This window comes from Triturus cristatus, chromosome 2_1 (assembly GCF_964204655.1).
Source record: "Triturus cristatus chromosome 2_1, aTriCri1.1, whole genome shotgun sequence".
NCBI classification, from domain to species: domain Eukaryota; kingdom Metazoa; phylum Chordata; class Amphibia; order Caudata; family Salamandridae; genus Triturus; species Triturus cristatus.
In genome coordinates, this window is record NC_140581.1 from 1,070,723,566 (window position 1) to 1,070,751,195 (window position 27,630).

At 43.0% G+C, this 27,630-nt stretch overlaps 1 protein-coding gene across 1 annotated transcript in view; it reads left to right on the forward strand.

Moving 5' to 3' along the window:
* The window catches only part of BANK1 (B cell scaffold protein with ankyrin repeats 1), a 2,329,074-nt gene that overhangs the window by 2,181,083 nt on the left and 120,361 nt on the right, over positions 1-27,630 (forward strand). The window contains exon 13 of the mRNA XM_085636022.1: positions 12,724-12,787. Coding sequence (XP_085492148.1) covers positions 12,724-12,787 — 64 coding nt within the window. The remainder of the gene's footprint in view (positions 1-12,723; positions 12,788-27,630) is intronic.

The window sequence follows — 27,630 nt, forward strand, 5'->3', positions numbered from 1 at the left end:
AAAAGACATCTGCCTGCAAATGTGGACGGGGCTCCCTAACTAAAGCCAAAGCATACAATTAAATCTTGAAATTCAAGAGAAGATACATCTCCCACAGTTCATACCATAACAGGAGCCATTCAGTAATCAGCATTCCCGATGTACTTACTGTCTGCCTCCATCTGTTGGATCATACAATGTCAGATTCTTTCATCATCATCGAAGCTTTCACAATATTTCAAAGGAGTATCCACCTCCTCTTCCTCCCACGCCACAAGGTTGCGGAGAATCATCGTCCAACAAATGAATTGCAATAAGCATGGCCTTCACGCAACAAGCGAACAGAAAATACGTTTTTTAATGAGAACACTGTGACTCTGGTGCCTGAAACATAAAGACAGTTATGCACACCGTGCAAAAAAATACATTGTTTACTTTGAAAGGTAGTTGAGCACCTGGGCCCACTCATGTCAACGTTAAGATGCATATATCCCAACTATAGCTAAATGAGAAATATATCACTCACTCATTTATCTAAAATCTAAATGTCAAAAAACGTGTGCACACATTTAAGTCATTGTTAACCATGTTGCAAGTTAACATATTAAGCGCAAATACATGATGATGACTTTGCGCCACCACAAGCTAATGTAGGAAAACCCATTTTATGTCATGTTATCTATTTTGATAAGCGCAGTAAAGCATTGTTTTTTTCAACATATGTAAATGTTAGAGTATGACTTTTGCATTGTACCTACTGGCCAGAATCCATTGGTAGCAATGAACACAGAAAAGGTCCAGGATTGTTCCACAAAACACTGATGGTGAGACCATAAAAGAAGTGGATTTAAGGATCTGGGGCTGGGATTTAAGACTATGAAAGAAATTTAGAGTACACACTTACGAAAGGTCCGACAGACTAGTGGAGTCCATTGTTTCACGCATGTGAGGTACTCCCTGGCCTATCAAATGCTCCTACTTTGAGAACATTATTTGAATGTTTTCTTTGCATTGGGTAGTTTATTTGTATGTAATTCAAAGTGAAATATATGCAAAACTAAAAGAGTAAATCGTTGTGCAAGAGCTCTTTAGCCCACTGATTTGAAAGAAATCTTGCCAGGGTTTCAGAATATCACTCTATATAGCTATGAGGATACTTTACATATATTGAATGAAATTGGAGAATAATTGCATTTGTTAGTCATTCAGATTTTTAGGACGTACTTAAAGGTAGCTTTTAGCTGTCTATTTGCAAAAGACCTTTTCAGGACCATATCAAAAACTTACAGTACACTCATAGCCAGCCCACTTCCATCCTTGTTCGGTTTTCTTGTCACTATTGTTTGCTTGCTTCTTATAAACTTATTTTCCTTCTTCTCCTTGTGCTTGTCCCTTCATTGGAGCATAGTCTCTTCACAATTCGTTTGATTGGTTGACTTGTTTCCTTCCACTGCTCACCTTCAGGGAATTACTTTTTCCCTTCAGCAGTCCATTTTTCTTCCTTCAGCAGTCCATGACAGTACATGTGTTTTCTTGCTCTCTCCCTTGTGTGCTGCTGCCCCCTCAAATGACTTCCCTACTACTTGTGTTCTGTGTTACTTTCTCCCACCCACACCATCTCTTCCATTGCTTCACCCAATCCCATCATTTTTTTAAATTATGTTTTCATTTGCCAACCCCAACCTCCCTCAACCTCCTCCATAGATCCCCTTCCACTCTACGCTGCTCCCCCATATTAATTTCTATACAACACACTTCTCCATTGCTCCCCACACCTGCTGTTTCAATAACTAAACATTTTTTTTAATTTACAATTTTTGGAGGGGCATTGACTACAAAGCCACTCTGTATGTGAAAAGCGCTTTCACACATTTCAATTCATTTTTAGGTCTCGCCTGACCCAGCGCATGTGCTAGTCTGGCGAGACTTTTTGAGAGGGCTCCAAAAAGTGGTACCAGGCCAGCCTAGACCTACAGTGCATGTGCGCGGCCGCGCGCGCCACGCTTGATGTGAGTACTTTCACTTTCGCTGCTGCTTTTATGTTTGATCGCGATCACTTTTGCGGCCGCACGGCTGCTTGGCATAGCCAATAGGTCTCGCTTTTGGGACCTTATAAGTATTTAGTTATGCAACTGTTCCATGGCTAAACACTTATAAGGTCCCAAAGGCGAGACCTTTAGACTATGCCAATGCTTTTTTTATTTACACCATCTTGGAATGGTAAATAAAAAAAAATGGAGGCTGTGTCATACTGTGTACACAAACATGCGTGGCAGCACATGCACGCTCATAAGTCATTATGCTACACCTGTGTAGCAGGTCCCAGGCCCAGCTCTCCACTTGCTATTGCATCACTCTTGCGCCTGTCTTTCCTAGCTTTTCCCCCGTTTTTGAGTGCTTTCTCCTTGCTTTTCCCTCATTTTCACAGATTTATCTGTGCATCTTCGTCTGTTTTTTTGAGTGCCTTCTCCTTGCTTTTCCCTCATTTTCACAAATTTCTCTGTGCCTCTTCCCCTGTTTTTTTGAGTTTTTTCTTCTTCTTTTGAGTGCCTGTTGTGCTAAAGAACTGAGAAGGCACAAACTTTGCGCAGAAAGGGCAAGGCATTTTATACTGGCCAGCCATGTCAAAGTTTCATTTGTACAACATGTATATATGTATCTGATATTGTTATAAACCAAAGCTAGCCGAAAGGCAGCAGAGCACTGTACAGGATACAAGGCAGGAATAAAGAGGTGCATGGGGAAGTCCTGGTGGATTTGGTAATTTTCTACTTGATACTGGGTTCATAAATGGAGAAAGTTTGCTGCTTTGGTTTTTGCATTTCGGGAGTCTAATACTATCCTGCGGGTGTGCCGAGAGGAACTGGAAATGGTAAGTTTGTCAGTCAGATAGGCAGAGATACCTGTTGTGATGACTTTTTAGATGATGCCGTTGGTTCTGAAGATGGTGCAGACTGGCAATGGCAGCCAGTGGGGTTCTTTCAGCAAATGGGCAATGTGTTCATTGTCCTTCAGGGCATGATGAAGTGTGCTGCTGTGTGTGAGATGCTCTCAAGTGGGGCCAATATGGAACGTGTGAAGTTATAGAGCAGGGCATTGCTTATTTGGGCAACACGTTTAGTGGTTGCATGTCTTGGAAACCCATGTTAACAAAGCGACCCTACAGCTCAAACAAATTTAGGGGGCAATACTTAAAGAATACTGTGCCTCCCACACTAAACCCATTTCAACTGCACTCTGTATCTATGAGGCCATGGCATTGGGATCAGCCTTTTATGGGGCAGAGCTGAGGGGACATTCTAACATCGAGGTGTTAACCAGAGCAAGAAATCAAGTCTTGCAGCACCTTGCCTCCCCCCCACTACCACCTTGTAGCCCCTCTTTCTGGACATTGGAGTCAGAGGGTTAGCAGTCAATGCTAGGTTATGCCCACTTTTGTATTGGAGGTGCCTATGGACCACCCCAGAACTTGCCCATTACGTTACAACCCTACAGGATGTAATGGAAGCTGACCAATCGTCTAATGTCCCATGGCTCACGAACATCAAAGAGCTGCTTTATGCTCTTAAGTTGTTTGAAATGTGGGTACATCCAGCTGCCACCAGCTTCCTGTCTAAGAACTCTCCGAAGTAGCCATACTGGGTAGTTACAGCGGCCAATGTCTCCAGGAAGGCTGCTCCCTCTAAGCTGTCCAACGATTTTCTTTTCGTGAGTATGAGTCTTGCTGGGATCAGCTGACTGTCTCCATGGATAGGAAGCTATACTTCCAGTTCAGAGTGGGCGCTCTCCCACTGAGTGCCTTCACCTCAAAATGGACTTCCGGGGGCACTGATGTTTGTCCTGCCTGTATTCCCCAGTAGAGAGTGTCTCGCATATCCTGTTTGCTTGCCCAGCTTATGCCCGTCCCTGTAGAACTTGGCAAGCTCCTACCTGTAGGTTTTTTAGTGTGCAGAGTCACTCCGCGCTCTTCGCATTTTGAGAGCCGACTGTAGTCTAACCTATTCTGTTCCAGTAGCCAAGTTATTGGGTGCCATATGGGTACTTCTAAGAAAGGTACTCCCCCTTTCTTAACACTATGCTGGCTTCTGTGTCATACCCCTGCTCTTATATTTTGTATGTGAGCATTACCAATGGCCCACTCTGTATTTTATTTGTATTATGTATATGCTAGTTGATACTTTTTGTTCTAGTGAATCAATTCTGGCGTCCATTTTATACAATTTTGAAATTTTCTTATGCTGAATTGTACGGTTTTATTTATTTGTTATGCATTCTCATTTGCATTTTGATGGCCTTGGTGGCCGAAATAAAGTTATTTAAACTGAACTGAAACACTATTCAATTCTGAAAGTCTATGATTTGAAACATTCTGGCACTGTACATTAAAAGCATGGTCATGTATTGAACTTTACTGATGAAAGCATAGTACCGGATTTACTAACAGCTTTGTGTAGAAACTGACGTGGAGCAAATCGGTGACTCTGGGATAAAGGAGTTTAGTACCAACAGGTGACGCTCGTGCAGCTTCAAAACTATTTTATGCCACGAATTGCCAAACTCCTAATAACCAGGGACATATTAAGGATTTTGGGGGCCCTGTTCTAAAAATACTTTGGGGGTTCCTTTTCGGAACAGCTTTGAAATTATGATCCTATATCGGCTCTTTCTTGCCCTCTTTAGCCATGTCAATGACCGAGAACAGAAACACTTGTCCAACTTCTAAATGTGTTTACATCTAATATTCAGGGACAGTGACAATATTGTAACACTGCAGCAGCTCACTGATATTACTGCAAATAATATCTGCTGCACACTCTCATTTCTCGTATGTGAGGTCCTGTTTTGATCAAAAAGTAACTTTTTTTATGGGTTTTTTCCCAAAACATAAAAACAACATTTCGGTGCAAAATGTCTGTAATAGACTCTCACACATCACCCACATTAAAATGAATTAAAGGAAAACGGTATTTCAAAAAATCTGTTAAAAAGAATTATTCAAGGTCTGCAGAAGAGAGTTGGCTCTATCAGGGAGCCCCCTAAAAGTCTTGGGGCCCTGGGTCAGAGCCCACCTTGCCCATGCCTTAAAACGTCTCTGCCAATAACTTATACAAAAGGTGCGGACCATGGCAAACACCCCTTAGATTTGATACAAAGCTACATCAATGTATATTGACTGACCTGATTTCATCTCAAAACCTTAGGTCAAGTGCAATCAAGCATAAACAAGTAGACAAATGATGCGTGGCTTGATATATCTATGTATAACGTGTGATTTTCTTGTACTTGTTCGTCTTATGTTGCTTGCTGTTGTGTGGGTGTCCGTGTATGCGACTTTGTGCTGGTGAGTGTACTTCGAGCACACGTCCCACAATATACAATTCGGGCTCGCATTTGCACCATTGCGAAAGGCCGAGCGTCCCATAAAACAAGCTTTTATTGGGGGTGCACTACAGATGATGTAATGAACATAAATGTGTCGCTTCACACTTTTTGTATTCAGTGTGCAAATCTGCTGTCCTACGGCAAAAGAAAAGGGCAGTAATGTGCCTTATCTATCACACACCGCACATTTCTGTCCTCTTTCCTGGCACTCAATTGGCTGCCTTGTGCCAAAGCAGGTACCCTTGCACCATGGTGCAATGGTGCAAGGGTGTCTGCATTGTAGGGATCATTGTTTTTGTGCAGGGACACCTTCCTGCACAAAAACAATAACTGAAGGCAATATCCTCTTGCTATGTGTGCTGCTGAATGCAGCACGCACGGAAAGGGGAAAAATTGACGACAAATAAAGTTATTTCTCCTTGTTATGCCTCCCCTGGGAGGTGTAGTCTATTGACACATTCCCGGATTTACAGCTTGTTGTATATCTGGGAATACGTCAAATGCAATGGGTTTTACATGGGAATACCCACCATAATGCTCATGGCACGCCTCCCCATAGTAGTGTGAGGCAACGCAGCATCTAGCACTGAGTTGTCTCACTCCACATCAAAAAGGGCATGAAGAGCCACAGAGGCTGGCTTTGCATGGCCTTGTAGATATGGCTTAGCCCTGTGCACCACCGGAACGTCACAAAAAGTGGTGTTCAAAAACAATAAATTACAAATGTGTCACGCCTTAATAAATTGGTAGTTTTACCAGCCTCTAATCAAATGTATAATATAATATGAGGAAGAATCGGTTGATAAGTAATGATAGAAATATTAGGAACAATATTTTAATGGAATTGAAGGGTCTATATTAAGCCATCTCAAACACTATAATGATTTTTTAGGCACAGTTCACTCAATGATGTGATCAAAGTTAAATGCACTGCTCCATAAGCAAATTTAAGATGCAACATTTGCTGTTTTATTAGGATGATTTGGGAAACAAATGTCAAGTTCTTTTTCTGCACCATTTTTGTCACCTAAAAAAGGCAACGGCTTAATTTATTCTGTCAACTAGTAGTACAAGGTTGAAGACTCTAATCTACACTATAATGCACTAAGCATCCCTACGTCTAGTGCAGCCAGTGTTGTGAACCTCCCAAATGGAAGATTTCCTTAGCCCAAAGGGGATCATGCTATTCACACCTATTTTGAAGAAAAGGAAAGCAGACAGGTGGCTCTCATGCCTCCGTATGATGGGTTATGCTCTTTGCCATCCAGAGTGTTCTGCGTCAAATAACCGTGCCAGAGAAGCTCTTATCTGCCTCACCGTAGCCCCAGATCACAGTACACATGTACAGCTGGTGCTGTTATATAATTAAATTTGTACATTCAGACCGTTGATCCTTGCGTATCAGAAGGATGGGATATATATATATATATATATATTCACTGAAAAAACCATAGGTTTCACACAAGTTATAGTTAACGGACATTTTACTGATAAAAAACCATTGAAATTCCCCCGTTATAGTTAGTGCAGGCAACTATAACTCACGCGACCGCAATCCTCTGCTGATGCTAATACTGTATTTAGACACTTATTTACCCATGTCTTCTTCCATAAATTTTTAGCTATACATATAATACAAATATTTTTTTTTCATAAAGACACATATGTCATCAGCGGAGAATTGCGGTCGCGTGAGTTATAGTTGCCTGCACTAACTATAACGGGGGAATTTCAATGGTTTTTTATCAGTAAAATGTCCGCTAACTATAACTTGTGTGAAACCTATGGTTTTTTCAGTGAATTTGCAAGGTTTTTTAAATGCTAATTCCTAACTATAACGTGTGTGAAACCTATGGTTTTTTCAGTGAATTTGTACGTTTTTTTAAATGCTAAGTTACTTTACGCCGTTCGTGGTGTGCGCGCCCACTTTACGCAGTTCGTTCCGTGCGCGCACGGGGCGCTTCGCGCACCGTGCGCAGACAGTGAGCACGCGGTGCGCTTCGCGCACCGCGCGCTCACTTTACGCAGTTAGTGCCGTGCACGCACGGTGGGCACGCGGTGCGCTACGCGCACCGCGTGCCCACGTTACGCAAGATGGGCCATGTACGCACGATGCGCTTTGCGCACCGTCCGCACACGGAGGCCGTATTAGGCGCATCGTTGTTAAAGGTTATCTATTGATTTTTCGGAACATAAATATGCCATGCACAAAAAGTGCACCTTCGGGCCCCTTTTGCACACGGGGTGGGGAAAACGTGGATATTGTTCTTTTTTTTAATTTATTTTTTACTGTACGCGTACGGTAAGCGTAATCGGCGATTTTTCAAAAATAAAAAAAATTAAATTTTTGGCCTTTTAGGTTCTTTTGGGACACCATAACCATGACTAGGTGGTTGGGAGCTGTCTAGCAAGCCTCTTTTAATGTTTTCCGACTTTGATTTTCCTCCCCCCACCTCAGAGTGCTAGAGAGAAAATGGCGGCCGACACTTCCTGGTTTCGACCGATTCGAATGTTTACTAAGATCTAACAGCCAATCAGAATCGCGCTCGCGCACGGCACCGTACGCGTACGGTAAGCTTACCGTAAGCGCACCGTAAGCGCACCGTAAGCTGCCACAGATATATATATTGATTTAAAGGCTATTTTCTCAGGAACTACTGAACAGATTTATACCAGACCTACAAAAGGCACTTCCTTGACCTGTAGACTACCTCTCTGCCAAATTTCAAATAACTCTGTTCAGCCGTTCGGGCTGTAGCTGTGTCTAAAGGTCCTATGGAAAAATGCATGGGGAAAACACGTTTTGGGACCCCCCTTTTTTCTCAGCCCCCGCTTGACGAATCCCCCCGAGACTTTCAGGGTAGGAGCGGAGCGTAGCGCCCCATTAGTTTTGAAAATTTCGCGAGGATTCCTCGACCGGCGCCAAAGTTATTCAAAATAGAATGTTGCGGTTTTCCTATGGAAACAGGGTCCTAACTATAACTACCTACTGGCGACCACCAGTAGGTAATATATATATATATATATATATATATATATTCCACACAAAAACAGCAGACTTCGAGAGCCACACACCTTGTTTGATACTTTATTCCTGCTAGGCAGTCCTGTTTCAAACCAACAAACGCTCTGAATTCATCTGCCAATATTTTCACTCCTTACGCGTTTCGAGCATCTCGTGCCCTTGATCACAGGTGCTTTGGCAAATGTGAACAAATAGAATTGAAGGCTCACTTCCGATCATTTCCGGCATGCTATTATTAACAACTTCACCAATGGGCTTTGCTTAGTGCAATCTTTGCTTAGTGCAATGTTTTAATGCATGATGGGACTTGTAGTCCCTCGAGGTGAGTACAAATGAATACCTTAGTAGGTTCAATGCCAGGTTTGTATCTCTTAACCCCTTCAGCGCGGCGAGGATTACCGCGCTGTGCTGAAGGTTCTATTGCGCGGGCGGGGCCATGACGGAGCAGTTCCGTCATACGCACAGCACAACCGATGCGCATGACGGAACCGCTCCGTCATGCGCATCGAAGGGGTTAAAAGCATATTTACATCCTTTGTAGGATAGGCAAAGTCAAGGCGGGCTCTATTTTCATTCGGGAATGCTGTGCTGCACGGAGTAAACCTCTTCCACTCCACAGCCTTTCTGATGTAGCGAAATGGTGCTGCCTTCCGCGGCCGGACAGCCGTGCAGAAAAATTCATCACCAAAATGCCCTGAAGCATTGAAGGGGCACTCGACAGCGCTCCCAACCATCCGGTCTCTTTGCCTCGCTGAAGCTCGCCTCTCTCTTACAATTCTTTATTTCATACCGATGCGTTTCGAGGCTGACACACCTGTTCTTCATGGGCTGCAAGATGTCATTCCCTTGGACATTGTATTTTTCAGAACAACATGTCCCATCAGGCAATTCAGCGGTAAAATCGAGCCGCGCCCTCTATGAGCGATGATGTAACCTAATCAGCACGGACTTCCAGTGCATAATGCAGCTTGTGTTGTTTATCCCCACCCTACTACACGGAATATAATTAATGTTGCAACTGTGATGATGCATCGAACTTACTAAAAGGAAAAAGTTTAATCTCATTCCCTTGGACATTGAATTGTTCTGAACAACATGTCACATCAGGCAATTCGGCGGTAAAAATGAGCCGCGCTCACTATGAGCGATGAAGTAACCTAATTAAATGAATAAATCAAAGGAAATGAGCCGTCTTTGCCTCATTAGCAACAGCCCATGAAGAAGAGGCAGAGCGCCGTGAAACGCGTTGGTAGGAGAAACAGTGGGGAAGCAAAAGATGAGTTGATTTGCAAATACAGACCGGATGGTAGGAGCTCCGTCGTGTGCCCTCTCATTGCTTCAGGGCAATTGTTGGATAATTTTTTTGAACGGCTACCCTGGCTGTAGAGAGGAGCACCATTTCGAGATTCAGAAAGGCTGCTGTGGAATGAGTCCCTACAGGTCAGCACGGACTTCCAGCACATAATGCAGCTTGTGTTGTTCATCCCCACCCTACTACAGAGAATATAATTAATGTTGCAACTGTGATGATGCATTGAACTTACTAAAAGAAAAAAGTTTAATCTCATTCCCTTGGACATTGTATTTTTCAGAACAACATGTCCCATAAGGCAATTCAGCAGTAAAATTGAGCCACGCCCACTATGAGCTATGATGTAACCTAATTAAATGAATAAATCAAAGGAAATGAGCAGTCTTTGCCTCATTAGCAACAGACCATGAAGAAGCGGCAGAGCGCCGTGAAATGTGTTGGCAGGAGAAACGGTGGGGAAGCAAAAGACGAGCTGATATGCAAATACAGACCGGATGGTCGGAGCTCCGTCTTGTGCCCTCTCATTGCTTCAGGGCAATTGTTGGATAATATATATGTATATTACCTACTGGTGATAGCCATTAGGTAGTTGTAGTTAGGATTAAAGTTTCCATTGGAAAAGCGGTTTTTGTTGTATCAATAACTTAGGCGCCAATTGACGAAATTTACTGAACTTTTCAAAACAACTTCCCCTTTTTGGTTCAGCTGCTGTTTTGAAAGTTTTGGGGTGTTCTGTCAAGCGGGGCCAAGAAAAAAGGGGGTCCCAAAACGCGTTTTCTCAATGTTATGCCTATTGGGATTTTTTATTTTCTGAACATGACTAAAGCCCGAACTGCTGAATGGAATGACACCAAATTTGGCAGAAAGCTACATGTTGTTCCAGAAAGCGTGCTTTTTGTGATTTGGTGTAAATCCGTTCAGTAGTTTCAGAGATATTTAAGTTTAAAAAATATAGATATCTGGGGACACGAGTCCTTGCAGTCGACTCAGGGATCCTAATGAAATGTGTTTGGCTGGCAACACTTTAACCAGAAAGTGTTGGCAGCCATCATGGGACTCAGTTTGAAGCAGAGTCCCACAAAAAAGTTTTAAAAAAAGAAAAGGGGTCAGGGTAGGAATACCCTGAGCCCCCAGATATGGTGGTGGGGACTCCACCAGGAGTTAAAAGCATTTTTTTTTATTTTGCCACAAATTCGTGGGTGTACCTGTGGATCTATGGCATTTGTGTTTTTTTAAAGTGTGCGGGATCGATCGCGCGTGTCATTTATAAGAAGCCCCTGGGTAGGCCAAATCCCATGGGCTTGGTTTTTAATTTTGCGGTGGGTGCCAATGCGAACCCCCTGCAGCCCCAGGGACTGCCACCTCCTCGGGCTATTTAATAAATAAATGCAGGGGAGGCCCCGTATAGTATCCTCCACAGGCCCAGGGACCGCCGCGTCTCAAGGGCTAATGCAGTGGGTAGGGGTTCCCGGAGCCCTCCTTGCCTGGGGACCACCCCCTCCCTGGGGCTTTTTACTTGGAGGGCCTCACAGACCACCACTTCCCCAGAGCCAAACCTATTTTTAAGAAATGGGAGGGGGCCGTGTGGACCCCATCCCTGGGCATTCTCAACCATGGGGACCGCCACCTCTTAAGGCAGGCCCTTAATCAAGGAAGGAGGGAGGCTGAGAATGTCCCCTCCTGGAGCCATACATGGCCCTGTGTACTGCCAAACCCCCAGGGCCATCGCCTGCTATGCCCCAGGGTGCCCACTCCTGTGCAATAGCTGTTTGCTATTGCTTGGCAGGAGCTTCTCCCATATAGGCAGTCACACAGCCATACACTCACCCATACAGCTAAAAGTGATGCAGTGTAATCTACAAGATTTCACTGAGTCATTTTTACGCCCCCGCTGCATCAAATCCTTACGCCTGCTTGAAGCAGGCGTAAAGAGTGACGCAGCATGTTAGGTATAGGACGCCTCTGAGCATTGCTGGAGTTGTGTCGCGCTTGCGACACGACTCCAGCGATGCGCTCCCCTTACAACATGAGATGTGACACGCATCTGACTATCCTTGCGCCACAGTGCAGTGCGTGGTGGCGCAATGGTATTCCTACATGTCTCATCTTTACTGGCGCATCCCTGCTAATATACAGGGATGTGCCAGTCCTTGTAAATCTGCCCCAATGTAACTTTATGAAGGGCCTGATTACAACTTTGGTAGTGTGGCAGTGGCCCACCACGCAATCGCTCCACTGCCACACCGCCAAAGTCGTCTGCACACTGCCCGCCAGATTACGAGTTCAAATCCAGCAGGTCAGCCTGCGGAAGCGGTCCAACGGTGGTGCCTTTGTAAGGCTCATAGCAGGACCACCAAAGAGCGTTCCTACACAGCATGGACTATTTAGTCCATGCTGTGCAGGAACTCGGTTGCATGCATACGGGGGGGGGCTCAACATGGGCCCTCCTGCATGCATCCCATGGCCCTGAGGCAACATTTCCTCACCTCCACACATTTCATGGTGGGCTCACCGCCATGAAAATTGGCAGCGAGGAAACTCGTAATATGTTTGCCGGTGCCACAGAGGCACTGCCAGAATATTGCGGGCCTCAGACCACTGCAAGACCCCCAGGGATCATATATCCCTGGCGGTAGCAGCGGTCCTTTGGCAGTCTGACCGCCAAAGTCATAATAAAGTGGTTGGGCCTCCCATGCAGCGGTTGCTTCAGCGCCACAGTGGGTTTGGCAGTTCTTTGGACCGCCAAACTCATAATCAGGCCCTTAGTCATTATTTATACATAGACTTAAACTCTGTTTTTCAGCATATTATTTGTAATTACAGACTGCGTAGGAACTGAGCATATCAGTTTCACTAACACAAATGATAACACCTGCACCTCTCTAAGAGTTGTGTATAAGTTGAGGCTTCTAGCGTGCAAAGTTCCATCTTACTGAAATGCTAGCAACGTGGCCAGTAATGAAAGATATCTTTCTAAATATTCTCCCTTTCAATCAGTAATATGTCAAAATCATCTTTCCTTTAGGAAAAATTACGCCAGCTTCGCGGCTGCCTTATTGGAAGCAGACCAGAGGAAGACTATCTCTATGGTAAGATGGAATGCTGAAGACGAGAGGTCATGGGGAAACGTCATGTGTTTGGGCTTTTCAGTTACCATAGAACAAAGTGACCGGGACCATCTTGTCAAGTTGAGGCCTGTAGCGAGAATTATAGATGGTGACTGTGAATAAAGGGTGACATCTTGACCAAGGGATTCTGAGGGACATGCCAATGAGAGTAAGGGATGATTTATCTATGACGTCATCCGGAACCTGAGGTGAGAGACATCCCCATTATTCAGAATTCCCCATCTATAACTATACATTATGTATGGACCTCATACCCGTACATTATCGTTACCAGGCTTTAAGAATTTCGGAATTGTATGTTTGGGATCATTGGGTAACATTTTTAAATATGTAAAAAGAATAGCACCTTCCCTCGAAATCCCCCCCACCCGGCCCTACCGCCCCGCCGCTGTTACCTGCACAGACCGCGGCTGTCTGGGACCTGATTTATTAACATTTTGTGTTGTGATTGTGCCATTTGTATGCGCAGGCATGCCGCAAAGTATGTTTTTGAGATTTACTAAGCCATTCAATCAAATCAAGAATTGTGTGACTTAGCATGTGATTTTACCCAAAAAGTAATGCAATGCAGATCCTTGGGTAGCATCCCCTGCTTTGGGTCTTACATGGGTGGAGCCTGGCTGTTCCTGTGTATCGACCTAAATATTTTGACACACACCCAGAGTGACTAAAGTCTGTAAACCTGGGTTTGCACCAAAATGGTGTGTTCTACCTGAGGCTGGCGTAACAATCAGAAATATCTTTATTTCTCCCTGTGACTTTTTCTTTGCATGTGCGCTGCATTCTGCAGCACACACACACAGAGTAACAAGGCTATAAGATTCATTTTTGTGCATTCGTTTTTCTGCACAAAAGCTATTCTAACCACAACGCAGGTACACTTGAGTCATGTTACAAGTGCGTACGCGTTGGTGCTAGGCAGCCTAAGGTGCTCCAGCGCTACAAGAGATATCAACTGTGCCTTATCTTGGTAAATATGTCACAGTTCATCTCTTTCCCTTTAACGCAATGCAGCCCAGCTCAGCAGCCTATCTTGCAGGGCTGCATTGCATGAGTTGTGAGTAAATCTGACTCCACTCAGGTTTCTTCCATTGAGGTTAGTTGTCATTTTTTCTACTAACCTTCTACTCCATTCAGTCTGGTTGATATATTCTTGCACATATTCTGATTGTTTACTGGTGGTGACAGCACTATTTCTTCAGTGAGCCACTTACATTTAATTGAATTAGACATGAACTTGATACTAGAAAGTGGTCTAGGACAGATGCTTCTGATTTGTGGTCTACTGCCATCTATGATTTTATCGGCTTGCAGTCACTGAAGTCCACACTAAATGTCTTGTTTGATTATTTCTGCCCTGAAATCTCTTATATTATTTCCAGTCTGAATCATCAGTTATAAACGGATTTAAATTAGGACAAGTCTTCTCTCTTTGAAGAATGGTAAAGATTTGCCAACCCAACTCTAATGGGTCCACTCCTCTTCTTTCAATCCATGTCACAAGTGCACGCAGCAGAACAGGACAAAGACCTTCAGTGGTGTAGCAACAGTACCATGGGCAGTGCCCGGCAGGCCATGTCCCTGTGGACTGCAGGTTACGGGGCTATTTACAGAGCAGGATGGGCTGCCATTTGCCATCCATGACCCCATGGCCCTATTCAGCTAATTGCATCCTGCAGCGTGGGCTGGTTTGAACATTTTTGCCAGGGCTGTGTTTGGTTTTCAGTTTGGCCTTCGCTCTGGCACTCAATGCAAGCATTGTATCTGAGGCAGGCAGTAATGGACATACATAATTGAGTGTAATGGCCCCTTAAGTCCCTGGCATCTGGGGCCACTGCTCCTGATGCATCGAAGATAGCTACGCATTTGAAGACCATTTAAATTGCTTTTCCCACCCTTAAATTAGAGGTGTGCCAGTGGCTGTTATGACCAATATCTCACCTTGGACCCAACCTCTGAATTGAGCCCTCTGTACAGTAAATTGAATGTCTGTTTCACAAATTCTCTTTTGGGGCAAACATGATAATAACCTGATGACAAAAGCTGCATTTGCATAATTTCACTATCTGTTGTTGGCCTCTGAGCATGAGAGAGAAGTGAGTGGTGGCAGAAGGAAGGGCAGCTTGCCAGACCATTCACACAAAAATGCTCCTACATCAATGTGTTTGGTTCCAATACCAGCAGATGTACTTTAAAGCAAAAATGTCTTCCAGGGCATGACACCCTTCCTGTTTCGTTAGTTTATGTTCATCAGACCTTGGCCACCATGCCCCCCCTAAAGTCTCTTCTCTGCCACCACTGACATTGACCTGCAGCCAAAGGTCTCCCTTAAGGCTTTTCTGTGCTGCCACTGGCTGGACACCCTTCCTGTTTCATAGGTACATGTCCACTATGGCCTTTACCTCAACTTTCCAGTCAGTGGTGCCCGGCGTGTAGTGTCTCCTGAGTTGGAAATGATGGAACCCTTTTGGCTCCTGGTGGACTCCCAAGAACTGTGATGTAAGAGTTAGAGCGGAATTCAATGAAGATTGGTGTAGAATGTTGAGTTTGCAGTAACAAAAAGATGAAAAAAGATGTGCAATACTAAGCTCTGTGTGTGGCATAGTCATTGGCAAGTACCCGGCTGGGGAGGATGCTACAACTGGAGACGAGTTAGGGGATAAGTAACCCAAAGATCAACAGTGCTCTCACAGAGAGTTTGCCATGGTCCAAACAAACTGTTGGGTGTACCATGTGTATTGCAGTCGAAGTATGGAACCAATGCTTAAGACATGTAGAGTCAAAGCGCCACTCCAGCTGCTGTAAAGAAGTTGAAAACAACAAAAGCATTACAAAGAAATCTACATATTGGTGACCAAGAACCTGCTGGTCAGACCGTACACAAAGGTACAGCTTTGCTAAGCAATATACAGCCATAAGTCATTCGGAGTGTTAATGCTGAAGGCAGATACAAATAAGCTTTCAAAGAGAAGATATTGATCATCACAAATAGCAAGATGACGTTACAATCAGAAAGTGGTGAAGATAAAGAGAGCACAAAGAGAAGCCTAAGGATACAACAGTAATTTACTCACCAGAATATGAGTAAAGTGACCCTGAACGGCTTCAGCGCCAGGCGCCGGAACCCAGGCAGAGCACAGGGATTGTGCTTATGGCACTGGAGAGTCTTGTCAAGCTGACTGAAGGGCCGTGATGGGGGTCGGAACAGGAACATAACATTGGGTGACAATCAGAACGGTTGCAGATATTTTGGAATAGTGAAACGCTGCTTTTCCAATAGAGGCAATGACAGAGGCCGTCTTTTCAAAAACCATCAAGAATGATCTAGAGTTCATCTGTGTATAGATTTGGTTTTCCCGGGGCCTCCCCCCCTCCCTCTCGGACCCCCCTTTTTTATTGACCACCCTAGGGTGGTCGGGTGTGGAGTTCCTCTGCTGTGGTTAGACGCCCTTTCAATGTTTTTCGCCTTGCTTTTTGTTTTTGTTTACTTTTGTTGATATTTATGTAAAATGGGTATATCCTGACGTCCCTTATGTGCAGTCTGATCTCCTGTAATTTAGCGGAGCCCCTGTGGGCCAGTCATTGTTTTTGAACTGCTTGATCATTTCTGAATACTAGCGGCCGGCCCAGGAGGTTGTAGGCCCGTGCTTGTACCCTTTTTCTCTGCACAATAAAATTAAAAAAAAAAAAAAAAAAGAATGATCTAGAGGCCCGCACGTCGCAAGGCCTCAGAGATGGCTCACATGAACAGGTTCAAGATGAACAGCCGAGGGAGCCGAAGATAGCTCCAAACTCAATGTCAGTCACTCCCAGAAATGGCTACAGTACTGCCACTTCCTGTAAACCACCACCACTGCTCGGTACCGCCAAAAAGAAAAATATTGGTGATAGATGGACTACTCAGCTAGAGATATTTGATGATTTCATTGATGCACTTGAAGAGACTAATAACAATAAAATTATCAAGTATCTCAAAAAATGTTTCTGTGATGATGTAAAAGAAGTCATAAAGAAAATTCTGCGAGGGGAAGAATAACTCAATTCAATATACGCTATATTCGTTATGTACAAAAAACCATAAAAGCAGTTGCAGGATTAAAATACAATAATAAAAACAATTGTTTAAAAAAGTTTTATCAGCAAATTACATCAAATAAATCCTAGTAGATTACATACTTATTTTTTCATCAAACAACGCGTTATCTTACATTTATAACTTTTACAATAAATGATGCAACATTAAAATAGACCTCAAGATCATTAAGGTTAGCTAGTAATTTAATTACAGCTTTGTGCGTTCTCACATTTTGCATTAAAAATAGTGGTTTTAGATAATGACACCTAAAATACAAGTAAAAATCACAGACAAGCATAAAGTGAACAGTGCTTTCCTTAGACTGCTCATCACATAGACAGGGGGTACAATCTGGGCGGCAGGATTTAATTGCAGGGAAAGCGACTAGATGGTGTACTATTCCTAGTCTGAGTCTAGTCAGTACAAAGCAATGTGTTGGCTGTGTCACCTATATCTTAACCAAGGGATACACATTTTTATCCAGAAGTAGACAGTCCATGATAATAGATTTGGTAAAATGTGTTTCATCTTTGGCCCAAATTGACCTCTATAACAGCAGCGGTCCCAGAGAAACCAAATCTGCTACGTATTGCAATCCTACTTCATGGTATATTATTTCAGTGGACGCCGAGGAAGGTAAACTTAAAAGACGCTTTAAAAAATAATTTTCTTCACGCTGCAATACCTGACTCCAATGGTAGCCCCACACCCCAAATATGGCAATAGTAATATATCTAGCCTTGTAAATTAGTAGCATATCCTTAATTGGGCGGTTGCTTAATTTTGTCGTGAATCTAAAAACTAATGTGCACTCCTGTTCATCTTAGATCGGACATTGGTTATTTCATGTGACCAGTTTCCACTGCCTGAAAAAGTTACTCCCAGATAACAAAAAGTGTTAACAGTATCTATCGTGGTATTATCAATATAGAAAGTTTTGCTTTAATTTAGGGCCTCATACCATGGTAAATGTCTTTGTTTTGTTAGTTATCAGTTTCCTTGGGTTGATAAAATCCTTAAAACTGTCAATTAATCGCTGTAAGCCTACTGGGGTCCTGGATAGCAATACAGCATCATCTGCATATAGCAGCACTGGGATTGGACTCCCAGAGATTTGTGGGGCATCTGCTTGTACCAGTTGCAGAACCTTGTCCATCTAATTAATAAACGATGAGAACAGGAGTGGGGCGAGGACACAACCCTGATGAATGCCTCTTTTCACGTCAAAATTTGGCGTGCATTCGCCCTGCTGCCCATATCGTACCTTACTCGATAGCATCTCATAGAGCCTCGCAAGAAAACAAATAATAGGTTAGGGTGCACCAAGGCTAAGCAAGGTTGGCCAAAGGATTGAATGGCCAACAAGGTCAAATGCGCTGCTAAGGTCTACAAGGCATAGGTACAATCCCCCTTCTTTAGCACGTATTTGCCTATTAGTAACTCCAGATTTATACACTGCTCTATTATCCCCACCCCTTTCTAAAACCATATTGTGCTGGAGAAAGTATCGTCTTTTCGTTTGCCCACTTTTCTAATCTCATTAGAAGGACTTTGCTCATCACCTTAACTGAGGAGTCTAGGAGCGATATGGGGCGGTAATATTTTGCTTCTGACTTATTGCCTTTCTTGAAAATGGGGATAATAAAGGATTTGCCCCATGAAGGAGGGATATGCTCTGTCACAGCTGTACTGAATACTCGGGAGAAAAAGTCACATATCATCTGCTTAAAGAAGTGTTGAATCTCAAGTTTAATCCAATGCCAAATGTCTTCAACCAAGAACACCATCAATTTGATCAAACCACTGATGAATTTGTGTAAAGACTCGAGACGATCATCAGACATTGAAAATTTAGTTATTTAATGATGATGAAGCTGTGCGTCTGAGAGTTATTGATGGATGCTTGTCAGATTCATTCAGAAGACGAATGCTGTGAGAAACTCTTAGTCTGGAGCGAGTGTTAATGGCTGCTACAGATGAAGATTGTGCAGATAGACAAGCTGTCGACACTGAGGCCGAAGGTGCCTAGAATGCAACTTTCATGAGTGTGAAAAGTAAGCCAAAACAAAAGACTGAATGACACAAAGTGATGTCTACACATAAAAAGAAAATGTGTTTTCGATTTGGATTCTCTTTTCCACACAAAGGTAAATGTCCCTCTCTTGGACGGATATGTAAATGCTGTGGGAAGGAGAACCATTTTGTGATGTTTGCAAAGCAAAGGAAAAGGTAAGTGCATCACACCACGAAGATAAAACGACTGCCAGAACGTCCCAGAAGCAACATTTGATGCACACCCTCAAGGCCAAGCAACGACATCAGTTAAGACTAATTGGCAATGAACAAAATCGATCATCATCTAAATCATCGTCAAACATCCTTCTGTATCAATATTAAGTGAAAGTGATGAAAATGATTGTGCCATGTCAATGTTTACCTCAGAAAAGCGTGTGCAAGTTAATTTTGAAGAAAAATGTCAGTCAAAGAAAGATCAAGAGGCCGAAGCACCAAAGTCATTCAAACATTGTACGAAGATTACACTGAAAGTAAATGGTTGTTCGATACCTTTCATTATTGACCATGGTGTATTGATAAACATTAAGCCTGAGGAAAAAACAATGCAATTATCTCCATTGCCGCAACTTACCCCTGCGAAAACCATAGTGTATATATAGGCTGCATAGGTTCATTTGTAGCAACAATGAAACTCAAGAAAATGAAGGAGCAAGCACCCATCCATGTGCTTTAAGGCACGGCGTCAAGTGCCTGTTTGCTCAGTTTCAGCACGTTGATATAGGACTGGTTCCTGTGACTTACAACATGAATGCTCACCATGAAATAGTAAATCAGTTACCTTTGTTATTTAATGGTTTGGGAAAGCTTAATACTATGAAAGTAAAGTTACACATTAATGAGGGCATCCCTCTTGTTTCCAAGAGACGTAGACAAATTGCTGCCCATTTTAAAGAAACTGTTGAAAAAGAATTTGAAGCGTTACTTATGAATTACATTATTGAGGGTTCCACTTGACTAAAGCCATGCGTTTCTCCCATAGTACCAGTGCCTAAAAAGGACAGTGAAGGTGCTATACGCATATGCTTTGACTTGCGTCAGGCAAACAAGGCAATTGACCTAGAACGACATCCAGGTCCACACATTGCTGATATGATAACACAATTAAATGGTACAAAGGCCTTCTCTCGCCTTGATTTAAATAAAGATTATCATCAGTTAGAAGTTGAAGAAGATTGCATGTACATTACAACTTTTTCTACACATGTTGGTCTATTTTGATACAAAAGTCTAAGGGCACGATTTCAATCTTGGCGGATGGAATACAGTCCGACGTAATACAAGTTGTATAGAATATAATGTAATAGTAGTTTGACAGACGGGATATCCGTCACATTTGTGACGCAGTAACCCTTTCTGCAAAGATTGTAATCAGGCACTTAGTTTTGGTGTGTCTTTCACTGCCACACTGTTTCAAGACGTCATTCGACGTATCATACAGCCTGTCATGAATGTTTTCAATTACAGCGATGACATGAAACAGCATTCCTAATTCTGAAGCTTCATACAGAGGTTTTTCTTCAATCTAGCCCAGTCAGGTTAGGCGCTATCCTTGCACAGCACAGCAGACACCTGAATGCTCGAAGGCATATTGTGGCATATGCAAGTAGAGGTTTGTCTCAAACAGAATGGGCTTACTGGCAATCTGAAAATAAAGCTTAGCCAAAGTTTGGGCTTGTGAACATTTCCATGTAATTACTGTACGGACACCCTTTTACGCTGGTAACTGATCATCTTTACTGCCTATATTTGGCAATCCAAAGGCCAAAATGCCTCCTTGCATTGAACGATGGGGACTACAGTTGTTAGAGTATAATTATACCATTGTGCATTGCCCAGGAAAGGATCAGAACCCTGCTGACTACCAGTGGCAGGCCCTCCGCTAAGGCAGATGAGCATCACCCCACTGCTTTTCATAGTGAGAAAAAGGAAAAATAAAATGATAATAACTTGACGTTATTATCATGTTATGTGTTCCTGCTGCGACGTCTTAGTAGGGTGGGGTGGATCTGCTCTACTCTCAGAGCAGGTGGAGGAGTGGTGGGCACTACGTAATGCACACTTTGCATGTTCTCCACCCAGGCTGCATAGGTGGGAGAACATGCCCAGGCTTTCATTCCCTGGGTGAGCGCTAAACCAAGACACTCAGACCAATCAAATCGCTCAACGTTATGATTGGCTATGGGAAGCCTGGGAGCCCTGGTGCTGCCTGCTTCCTGTTTGCAGAGAAAAAGCAATGAAGAGGATGGAGAGGACGGGAGAGAGGCGACAGCCGTCCAGTCGGCTGTCTGGCCGACAGATAAGTGATTTTTTTAACCCCCTTCTCCCCCTCTTCCCCTCTCCCCACCCCACTTCTGCTTCTCGGGAGCAGCCGCCACTGCTGACTACTTTTCCAGAGTGCCTATACAAGGTCACAGTACTCTATCCATGACGTTTGAGGCCTACCAGCTGCCATTTCTGTGGCCAAGATTATCACTGCCAGAAGCCATGATAGTGACATGTTAAAGTTGAAGGATATAATTACACATCAGTCTTGGAACCAACAATCTTCACCTCTCACCAATGATGATGAATATAAAAAATACAAAAATGTCAAGGATGAATTGTCCATAACTCAGGAAGGAGTTATACCACAAAAGTCAAGAATTCTGATTCCGAAGAGTCTGCGACAGAAAATAATTTAAGTGGCCCACGAAGGACATTGTGGAACCGTTACCACAAAACGAGCTCTCTGAGGCCAAGTCTGGCTTCCTTATTTTGGTTACAGGATTGAAAAGGAATTAAAGGCCTGTCATCTATGCAACTGCCTTTCTACAAAAACTACTCACCAGATCTTGAACATAACCATTACCTTTTCTGTCCACTCAACAATGGACATCACCTGCTGGTGGTAATGGATGAACACTCATGATTTCCATTAATTGAACTTCTTTCATCTACTACTCATGAACGAGCCATTGGCAGACTAGATGGCATCTTTGCAACATGGAGTGTTCCAGCCATAGTGAAGTCTGAAAATGTCCCTCCTTTCAACAGTTGAGAGTTTAAAGATTTATTGGAGCATTTGAATATAAAGCATCAGAAGAGCACACCTTTGTTGAGTAAACTAAAGAAAGCAGTGCAGCGTGCTACTCTTGAGAATCTTCATTTGAAAACTGTGTTGAGTTCTAACTTGAGAGCATATCGTTCAAAACCAAACTCAACCACAGGTGAAAGTTCCGCGTCATTGAGTTTTAGAGAGAGCAATGAACACCAAGTTACTTCATTGAACTAGTCAGAGAAAGAAAGGTGAGAAAGCACCTCATGAGAAGGACTTGGTTAACAAATAAAAGATGAAAGTATATGCTGGCCAAAGACAATGTGCGAAGAACATCGTCTTTAAGAAAGGAGATCAAGTGATTGCACGACAGATGTGGAAGAGAAAAACAGATGCTCGATTTGCAGCAGAACCTTTTCATGTAATATCTTCCAAGGGACACATGGTAACTGCCCAGCACCCTGGGAAATCTATTCTCAAAGACTCTTCTCCTTTTGGGCACCTAACTAATTGTTCATCAGATCTAACTGTTGAAGGAGAGACTGGGTCTGAAATATCAGTTGCTGTTTCCTCTACACCATTGACGCAGATCTTGGACATTGGTGATGACAGTTCCCAGTTTAAAAGAAAAAGTTCAGGTCAAACAATTAAAGTGCCTAAATGATTGATTTAATTTTGTGTATATATATTCACACGCAAGTTCCTGTCTGCCACTGTTAGGCAGAACCATCAGGCACGGACCTCGAACACTCCCAAAGAACAGACTTGCAACGTAATGTTGATGGAGAAAGCAGTGCAATTTAATCTTCAATAGTCCACAAAATCAAACAGCCATGACGCGTTTCACTTGACACAGCGAGCTTGGTCACATGATGCGCCTCATATCTGGGAACTCACATAAAACCACAAACGTGCACAATTGCCTGTAAAAACAAGCTCACCATAATAATGTGCGAAAGCGACAGACTAGATTCTACGTCAGTAAGTTTTGTTACTTTAATGTGTGCTAATAAAACATGGATTCACAGATTTGAAATATACTATGCTCAACCAATATTAATATACAAAAAATATATTCAATTGTAGTTGTATTCTAGTGAACTTATAAAATTCATTAACGTAATAGAACGAAGCAAAAGATGCAAGTGCATCTTGTGATTGAAACACTATTAAACAAATCAATAGTTCAATTTAGCAAAGGCACATACAAATACTATACAGACTGTGCAACAAATAGGAAAAGAGTAATAACCGAACTAGGTTGCTCGGCTTGTCAAAATCAGAATGGGCATAATACAAACCTTAAATAAGTTAATGTTAGCAGCATAAGAGAGCATAATTAAACAATAAATTGTATTCATCGGTTTGAAAGCTGAAAGTGACTAATATCAAAAGTTCTAAAACCTTAATAAATAAGAATGAGCCATTAACAGAGTAGTTCTTAAAATATAAAGTGCAAGTGCAACTATAGTTAGACTCATCAAGTCAAAATCAGCGATCCAGGCTGCCTAAAAACATTCTAATCCCAAGAAATGCTGCCTACAAAAATGCCTATAAAGTATATATATATATATATATATTCACTTAAAAAACCATAGGTTTCACACATGTTATAGTTAGCTGTACATTTCACTCGTAAAAAACCAATGAAATTCCACGTTATAGTTAGATCAGGTAACTATAACTTGCGCGCCCACAATAAACTGCTGATGACGTCACATAGTACATCACTCATGACATGGTCAGTGACATCACTCATGACATCAATGATGACATCTGAAATTACACATTGTGGATTGCGGTCGCGCAAGTTATAGTTACCTGATCTAACTATAACGTGTAATTTCATTGGTTTTTTACGAGTGAAATGTACAGCTAACTATAACATGTGTGAAACCTATGGTTTTTTAAGTGAATTTGCAAGGTTTTGTAAATGATAATTCCTAACTATAACGTGTGTGAAACCTATGGTTTTTTCAGTGAATTTGTACGGTTTTTTAAATGCTAAGTTATGTATTTATATATTTTTTTTTCTGGTTTTTCACTATGCGCACACCCTGCGTACTTGGACTATGTTTCCCATAGTGCAGTGCTGTCATTGGACAGGCCCATCAGGGGGCGTGATTACAGCGCTATGAAAAGAGACCAGGTGCACGCATTCACCTAGCGATTGCCTCTGAGGAAGGAAATTTTTGAAACGCGTCAGGCTCTCGCACTAGTGACTGTCTGATTGAAACTGCCATCAGAGCCTGCTTATACCCTGTGAATAAAAGGTTTGCCACCTCTTAACCGTGTTAGAGTGCTGTTCAACTGTGGGCAACTTGGAGCGTATATTTGTGGCGGCTGCCCAGCCGCCGAACCTGCACCACCCCGGAGCCATGGGGGCGCGCGGCTTGGAATGTGCTGAGCCGTTATGTGGAACACGGTTATGGGATTTAAAGCGGACACTGCTGGCGGTGGCCCATCCAGGGCTTACAAATTTGGGACAGAAATTAGTGCTACTATTCAAAGTATGTATTACTTGGACTATGTTTCCCATAGTGCAGTGCTGTCATTGGACAGGCCCATCAGGGGGCGTGATTACAGCGCAATGAAAAGAGACCAGGTGCACGCATTCACCTAGCGATTGCCCCTGAGGAAGGAAATTTTTGAAACGCGTCAGGCTCTCGCACCAGTGACTGTCTGATTGAAACTGCCATCAGAGCCTGCTTATACCCTGTGAATAAAAGGTTTGCCACCTCTTAACCGTGTTAGAGTGCTGTTCAACTGTGGGCAACTTGGAGCGTATATATATATATATATACAGAGAGAGAGAGAGAGATTTTTATAGATAGATGGATAGATAGATAGATAGCTTGATAGATAGATAGATAGCTAGATAGATAGATAGATAGATAGATAGATAGATAGATAGATAGATAGATAGATAGATAGATAGATAGATAGATAGATAGACAGATAGATAGATAGACAGATAGATAGATAGATAGATAGATAGATAGATAGATAGATAGATAGATAGATAGATAGATAGATAGATAGATAGATAGATAGATAGATAGATAGATAGATAGATAGATAGATAGATAGATAGATAGATAGATAGATAGATAGATAGATAGATAGATAGATAGATGGTAAAAAAATTATATATATATTTAACAAAGGGGCAGATGTAGTGTTTTGCAAGCTAGAAATGATGGAACCCTTTTGGCTCCTGATGGACTCCATTGAACTGTGACAGAACTGTTATAGCGGAGCACAATGAAGGCTGGTTTAGAATTGTGTGTTCACTGTTACACGCAGACAAAGAAGTGCAATACTAAGCTCTGTGTGTGGCATGGTCATTGGCGGTACCCACACTGGGAAGGATGCTACAAGGCGCAACTGACCTTCATCCAGCATTCCCCCCTTATAGCTGTTCTCTGCCACCACTCACAAGTGCACCTTGCACTTTCCTTGACACTTTCAGAAGCTATGATATGTGGGCCCTGGATACGCTTCCAGGGCTGCAGTTCTTTCGGCTTTGTCGGTATTGGTTATGGTTTGTTCTTGCAACCCTTTATTGTTGGTGATACAGTGGGGAACTCGTCAATCTTATTAAAAATAATTGGCTAAAAGAAAAAGTATTTTTTTCTCAAAAAGCACATATTGCAATATTAGTTCCTGGAATTGAGGGGAACTAATTTGTGTGTGGATGTGCACCTTGTGAAAGGGGTCAAAATGTTGGCACTCATACTGATGCCAGCCAATGGCTGAACTGAAATGCCCCACTTTCCCATGCTGTGTGCTGTAATGAGCCGAAGGAAAATGTGAATGATACAATAACAAACCAATGGCTAAAGGAGGGGAGCAGAAAGGCCCTATAAGTAAATATGTTCTACATATAATTTTAGTAAAATCAAAAGGTCTAGGCTAACACCAGTTCTTGAAATGAATGCAATTGAGCAGCTGCAGAATGGCGTTTAGTAGCTAGAACCAGGGTGACGGCTTGGTTCCATAGGGCCCTCCAGTTAGCTACTACAATGGCAGACCGTACCAAAGTTAAGAGGAACCTCTCACAGTCACCCAGGTGGCAAAGGTTGTCCAAGTAACATGCAGCTTATGTTTCAGCTGTTAACGTGTCCTCTCCTCTGAGAATATACTCAGTCCATGATCGTGGTGGAATTTCTAGCCTCCAGTGTTTCAGATCTAATTTTTGATCGCACTGGCAATGGAAAATACACTGGGGCAGATTTACGTTCCCTGGCGCATCCCTGCAAACCAGCAGGGATGCGCCAGGGAAGATGCGTCACGCACGTTTGCCCTTGCGCCACTGCAGATGCGCTGCATTTACAATGCGGTGCATCATGGCGCAAGGACAAGCAGATGTGTGACGCATCTGCCTGCGTAAGGTTGGCGCAGTGCTGAAGTTGTGTCGCAAGCGCGGCGCAACTCCAGCACTGTTCCAACCTGCCCGATCCCTAACATGGTGCGTCATGCCTTACGCCTGCTTGAAGCAGGCGTAAGGATTTGACGTACCAGTGTCGGAAAAGTGACTGCGTGAAATCTCGTAGATTTCACTGCGTCACTTTTCCGAGGCTTTTTCTGAAGTAACGCCCACCCTGCATACATTAAACCTGAAACCTAAAATGTGGCGCAGGGCTTTACAACGTGACGCATCTCCCTAGATGCGTCACGTTGTAAATCTGCCGCAGCATGGTGCTAGCTTTGCGCCGCCGCTGCGTCACAAAAGTGACGCAACGGCGGTGCAAAAGTGGTGCACAGGGCTAGTAAATCTGCCCCACTGCATTTTGAGTTTACTGCCATGGCAACGGTTGCTTCTCCATCTAATTTGCTGTTTGTGTGGGGGAAATCTTTGCAGAAATTCTGCCCAAGTCAGTGTGGGATGATGTCAATTCCACCTCCTGATGTGGACACTCGAAATGTAGCCTCATAGTGAGGACAGAGTTTCATTCTCCACATATCCTCTCTCCCTGACATGCTTTAGAATGTTTCCTTGCCTCTCTGCTGCTCTTTCTGTGGTGATCTTTCACGATGCTAACTCAGTTGATCTGCCGTTGTAGAGAGTGTGGCTGAGCCACCATCATATTCGACGAAGTCAGCACCAGATCTTGAGATCCAAGGAGCCAAATGCTTCATTTCAGCAAGGTATCCTCCACATACACAGTTCAAAATTGGGTGTCTTGACTGCTTGCTTGACAGACAGAAAAAGATTACGTTTTTAGCGGAGTCACAGTTACAGCCCTCTTCTAAATCAGTCCATTGGGTAGATTTACAAACATTCTACGCTGGGTTTGCGTCACAAAAGTTACGTTAACCAGCACAAAATGTTTTTTACCTAATTTACTTTCCAATGCAAAACGTGTTTTGAGTTGGAAAGTACCCTGAAAGTAACGCTAAGCACTGCTTTGCGTTGCATTACTTAGCGTCAAGGGGGCGTTCATGGGGTGGTACATGGGCGATCCCATGCAAGCACCCATGCCTTTTGATGCAAAACTCTGTGTGCAAACAATAGTAGAGAGGGTTTAGTGCCGCAAGTTAACGCCATTTGAAACGTGGCATTAAAAGGAGAAATGTTTTTATTTCTTCTATCTTTTCCAACATTGCAATTGTGCT